Here is a 6,000-nt window from a genome sequence, read left to right on the forward strand (position 1 = left end):
ATTAGGGTATGTTTTTACTGTGTTGTGTCTATTAGACATTTGAAAACCTGTATGCTGTTTGCCTTTTAGTCATTAAACATTTCCACATTTGAATATGTTTTCATTTGATTGTGAGACATTAAGATGTCAATTATGAGAGGAATTACATTTAATGCTTTTGCCTCATTGGTAATGTTAGCTCATTTATTGTTTAGTTTCCTGTGAATTTATTCATCATAAAAATAATAATGAACCTAATTTTCTATTTGATACAGTCTAGTGGAAAGAATTCTAGAAGGGTTTGAAATAATGATTGTAATCTTTGCGGTTTCAGATCTGGGGATTATCTCTTTAAGTAAAATATGAGACAGTGTATCTCGAAGAAAAGCATTCATGTGACTTGAATCTGCCATTGAATTTAGATCCTTTGCCACGTTAGCCTTTTCTGTTTTCCCATCCCACAAAAGATAAGTCAACTAAAATGAATTATTTTATAAACTATATTAATACTTGGTTTACTGTATTCTTTGTTTTACAGATTTGCTGTCATGAACCGAAAAGTCCTTGATGTTTTTGGTACTGGTGCATCTAAACACTTTCAGGATTTCATCCCCAGGTTGGATCCAAGATACACAACTGTAACACCAGAGTTGCCCACAGAGTTTTCTTGAAGATGACTGTAATTTATTAATGTGACTAAATGTTTCATTTTGAAGAGTTAATTATGTTGAACACAAAGGAGGGGGCCCAAGCTCGAACTTCAGTGTTATTTCAGTTAGAGATACTCTTTTCATTTGTGTTGTTTTTCTTATGAATCAGAAATTCAGAAGCTTTTTAGGAAGGTGTTGCTTAATAATTAAGCTTCCTCCATAGCCAGAATAAGATTCTGGATCACTGTAGTGATTGACATTATTATATATTATTGATCAAATTATGTCCATAAGCAATATTATATAATCTATGTAGAAGTGTAATAGCAAACAAGAGTACACTTAAAATTACTTTAAAAGATGTCTTTAGTTCATTCCAATATAATTCTTGATTAAAATTAGGATTATTTCTATGTTTTAGGATTTACAAAGGATCACGGGTACATGGATTTGGTCTGAATTTTTTTTTAAGTTTGGAATTGGTATCTGTAGTAGTGGAATGTTATAGATTTGAAGTAACTCTCCACGGACAGTGCTGCTTTTGTGTAGAGCAATTTAATTGGAGAAGTGGCCATTCTTACTTCAGGGATGCAAAGATGGGTCTCATACCATTTGGATAAATGTCGTGGTATCCATGCTTTTCTTTCAACTAATAACATCATCTCTCTTCATGACCAGTTAGTTGGGATATTTGGCAGCCTAGCAAACCTATGTACTAATGGCAGGTTAGGGGTAAATGGAAATGGACACATCCAACAGAGTTGAAATGTATGTTTTAATCTTTCACAGAAGTATTACACTTGAATATTTAAAAACAAAACTTTTTTTTTTTTTTTTGAGACGGGGTCTCGCTCTGTCGCCCAGGCAGGAGTGCAGTGGCCGGATCACAGCTCACTGCAAGCTCCGCCTCCCGGGTTCACGCCATTCTCCTGCCTCAGCCTCCCATGTAGCTGGGATTACAGTCGCCCGCCACCTTGCCTGGCTAGTTTTTTTTTTTTTTGTATTTTTTAGTAGAGACGGGGTTTCACGTTGTTAGCCAGGATGGTCTCGGTCTCCTGACCTCGTGATCCGCCTGTCTCAGCCTCCCAAAGTGCTGGGATTATAGGCTTGAGCCACCGCGCCCAGCCAAAAACAAAACTTTTAAACTTCCTATAGGTTTATTATGTTTGTTTTCATTTATATGGACATAATTCTTCATAGCTCAGTTTATATGCCATTGTTGTGTTAGAAGGGATCAAAATCCTATGGAACAAAGTAGTCTTGGCAAGTTGGCAGTTTGTGTCCTCTCAGCTGTTTAACTTATGTAATGGATGTTTTGCACCTGAAAACACTATAAAAATCCAATGTTTGTTTAAAAAGTCCATTTTGTCACTAATTGGATTCAGGTTCTCCAGCCTTCTTCTTGAATATCATTGTCACCATTTTTACTGTTAGAATAAAGAGGTGACACCACAAAGTCCTGCTGATAATGAGAGTAGTTCAGGACAGCTGTGATTGAAATATGGTCACTATTTACAGTTTTTGGGAAAAGTTATACTTTTCTATGTTAATAAAAAGCTGAAGTGGTCTACAGTTAATGTAACATCTAGGGATGATGATATTTTTAAAATACATTTTGTTGCTAAAAACTTTTTAGGCCATTGCAAATTATGCAGTAGAACTTGTGTTGCAAAAGGAATTATAACCCACACTTTAAAAATGCTTAATCCCCCATATTCAATTTCATCAAGCCTTGTATACTTCTTAAATGTAATTCAATCCTTGGTTGTTATGGCAAATAGAAACCCAACAAAAAGACAGACTTGGGTACCATGGTAACAGAGCCACTTTATCATTTCGTCAAAATTTGGCATTATGATTAGCCTTTTAGAATCGACAATGCTGTTTAGAATTGGCAATGCTGTTAAAAGATCATTTTGGTTTCAGACTTCAAAGTTGATTAATAAATTTAATCTTAACTTTTTATTCACTGGAATCAAAATGATGATTGGTACTGTGTTTACTGTTTAAAATGAAGCACCGAGAGAGCACTGCTAACTGCACCTCATTTTCTTTATCCAGAAATTATGCTTATATATTTTCCTGTCAGGTTAAAAAAGATGTTTTAATTCATAAATTATTGTTTTCATTGACACTAAAAGACTGTGATATTGAAAGACGAATTATGAAATTTGCTGAGATTGTTTAGTAAAATTTTGCTGGTCAAAAAGGTGTATTTCTACAATTTACTTTTTCATTTTTATAAATTGCAGTCATTTTTCAAATTTTATATAAAATGTAAAATGAAATAGCTATGATGAAGCAGAACACAATGATGAATGTATAGGTTGAGTGAATAGTTAACCAATTTGCAGTGGTGGATTGAGAAGTCCAGTTTGATTTCATTGGGACAGACTGCAAAGTACAGTTGTTTGAGCAAACACAAAGACACTTTGTGTTTTTGAAGACAATCAGAATGATTACCTTTCTACCTCTAACTAATCAGGTATTGATTGACAACTTTTTGGCATTATAAATAAAGTAAAATAGATCTCTGCATTCCAAAACATGTTTTTTAGTTTATTTATATCCTGAAGAAATGGTAAGTTTTCACTGGAACTGATTACAGTAAACAATACTATGTCCCCTTAATCTTTCTGACATTTTTATGTAGATAAAGATGGAAAAACAGTGCATTTGGGGCAGTGGTATTATGGTCATTTCATTGCTATTTTCTGTTTTAATAAAATCCTAGAACTAGTACCAACTGAGTAAAGATTGAGTTTGCAAGATAACAGATTGTCTCAAATCTATTCAATTCTCAACAGTTTTTCACCAAATAATTTCAGGATCCATTTTATTACGCATTTTTGAAGTAACACCTTTGGTTCAGTTATATTTTCTCATAAATTCTGCATTTGCTTCTGTAACTTTTTTCTTGAACTATAAGCATAGTCATCACTCAGTTGATATCTAGTTTATTTTTTGCCTTCATTTGTTGTTTAGTCAGTTGTTATTTAATTTAGAATGTTATCTTTTTTTGGCTCTCAGATTTTATAATGAACTTTTATTAGAATGAACATATATTTTTTTGATGGAATCCAAACTGAGCAAATGTCACACAGTATTTTCTTGTGCTCGAGTGTTCATCTCCTTGTAGATTGTATCTAGGCTAACATTTCATTTAGTTGTTAATGCTGACAGAATTGTTTCCTGGTTATATTTTATTATATCCGTGAGCTTCTGCGTGCTCTACATTTCATAGGTAGTGAAAAGCAATGTCGTTTACTCTCAAGGAGCTTCGTCCGCTTGCCTGTGTCACAACCTCTCCCTTGGTGCTAATTAGGAAGCTTCTTGTGGGGCTGAAGGGAAATGATCACTGGAGCAATGACCCAAATGTTGTTTTGGAGCAGATAAATTATTAACCCAGAGATTCCTTAAATTCTCCATGTGATTTAATTTTTATTTTTTAAGATGGGGTCTAGCTCCATTGCCCGGGTTGGAGTACAGTGGCACAGTCGTAGCTCATTAAAACCTCAAATTCCTTGGCTCAAGCAATTTTTTCCCTTCAGTCTCTAATAGCTGGGACAACAGACATGTGCCACCATGCCTGGCTAATATTTAATTTTTTTTTTTTTTAATAGAAACAAGGTGTTGCTATGTTGTCCAGGCTGCTCTTGAACTCCTGAGCTCAAGTGACCCTCTTGGCTTGGCCTCCCAAAACTCTGGGATTCCAAGTGTGAGCCACAGTACTAGCCGTATTTTTATTTGTATGAGTAATAAGTAGTTTGACACAGCAACGAAGTTGTCCTTTATTTCCCAAAGGCAAAAGTATACATTTCTTGCTAAGATATCTTATAAACATTCTCTCTCCTAATACCTCCTCGTAATCATTTTCACATAGTCATACTTCACTCAGCTGAAACCGAGTGGCCAAGAAAAAAATACAAGAAAAGGAATAAGAAGTGAATATTTTCTTTAGGGCTGCGCTTTGAATGTGATGAGTAATAAGGTTACCTTCATTGTGGAGGTGATGTTTACAGTTGCCTCCAGCCCTTTACTGTTGGTGCTGAAGCCACTGTTGGTGCCAGCTCTATAATTTCTTCTTGAGGAATTAACAAAGAAAGGAGTGTCAAGGACTGAGATGACCCTGAGATTGGGGTGCTGTCTTGGATTCTACGGCTGCTTAGTACTGTGTTGCTGTTTAAAGTAGTAACCTCAGGTGACTTTGTAATAGCCCTGTAGTTGCAAAATGGGTGACTACAAAGAAATGAAACTGACTCTAGTGTGTGACTTCTGGAAACAGAAGTGGAGCAGTAAGTTGGCCATGAGGTAGCTTGTGTCCTAGGACTGCAGCAGGGTAGTGAGTGAACGGCCTTAAGCTTACAGCTTGAATAAGAATGTGTGCTATTTTACACACAGAGAAAAATGATTGACTTTTGGTTGGAGGAAAGAATTTATATCTGGGCTTTTGGAAATGATTCTGTTGCTGTTTTATGTGGGCTCGCTCTCTCTCTCACTGCCCCCTCCCCCCACCACCTTGTCCATTCTCTGCTTGCTGGTGTTACTTTATGTTAACTATTCTCCTTGGACTTCATTGCAACCTTTTATGCCAGCCGTTGAAGTGAGAGGCTCTGAAGAGATCATAACGGTGATAACAATGGAGTAAACATTTCCAGGGACGCTGATTTTTTTATATGCTCTGCATTTCTTAGGCAGAGTGATGTAGAAGATAATTGCACAGATATGGAAGGAGATTTTTCTCTGTATGTGAAGCCTTTAAATCCAGAACAATTAATTTCTTCTCTTCTTACAACCCCGTAACATCACTTGACTCTGGAATTTCCTATTTTCTTTTACTTTCTCCATTTTTTTTCCATCTGTCCCTCCTACAAATGTGTTTTATGTGAAATAATGTGTATTGAGTTTTATCGTTTCTCCCCGCAGACCTGAAAATCCCAGTATATTACCACAGACACATATACCATCTGGTCAACAACAGGGACATCAAGGCCAAGTGCAGTTTACACTTCTTTCTTTAGCTCACAAACTACTATAGCTTGCCTGTTCAGTTTTTTTTTTAAATGTTCAGTTTTGTGCCATACTCTCCCCCATCCCCAGCCTGCTGCCTCCTCAGAGCATAACATTCTAATCTTGTCAGACTGTGGGTAATAGGATGTTCCCTGGTCTTGGCATAGAGGCCATAGGCATACAACATGCTTTTATCTGCCTTGCTTAGACTCAGCATCCCTTTCTGTCTTGAGAGGTTCAGGCTTCCACAAAGTAGACCTGTAGACCTATGTTGGCTAAGGTCACCCTTGCATTACTACTTTCCTCCATCTCTGAACTAGCACCAGTTAATTTTCGAAGTCTAGTTCTTCAACGTCTGTTA

General features: G+C 36.2%; 1 protein-coding gene across 34 annotated transcripts in view; it reads left to right on the forward strand.

Annotated features, from left to right (window-relative positions):
• Positions 1-3,371, forward strand: part of TMEM135 (transmembrane protein 135) — a 350,227-nt gene extending 346,856 nt beyond the window's left edge. For all 34 annotated transcript variants that reach the window (XM_045370121.3, XM_065528833.2, XM_074015042.1 and 31 more), the window contains one exon: positions 518-3,371. In XM_045370121.3, coding sequence (XP_045226056.2) covers positions 518-650 — 133 coding nt within the window. In that variant the 3' untranslated portion in view covers positions 651-3,371. The remainder of the gene's footprint in view (positions 1-517) is intronic.
• The last annotated feature ends 2,629 nt before the right edge of the window (positions 3,372-6,000 follow it).

The sequence above is a fragment of the Macaca fascicularis genome, chromosome 14 (assembly GCF_037993035.2).
Source record: "Macaca fascicularis isolate 582-1 chromosome 14, T2T-MFA8v1.1".
Classification (NCBI taxonomy): domain Eukaryota; kingdom Metazoa; phylum Chordata; class Mammalia; order Primates; family Cercopithecidae; genus Macaca; species Macaca fascicularis.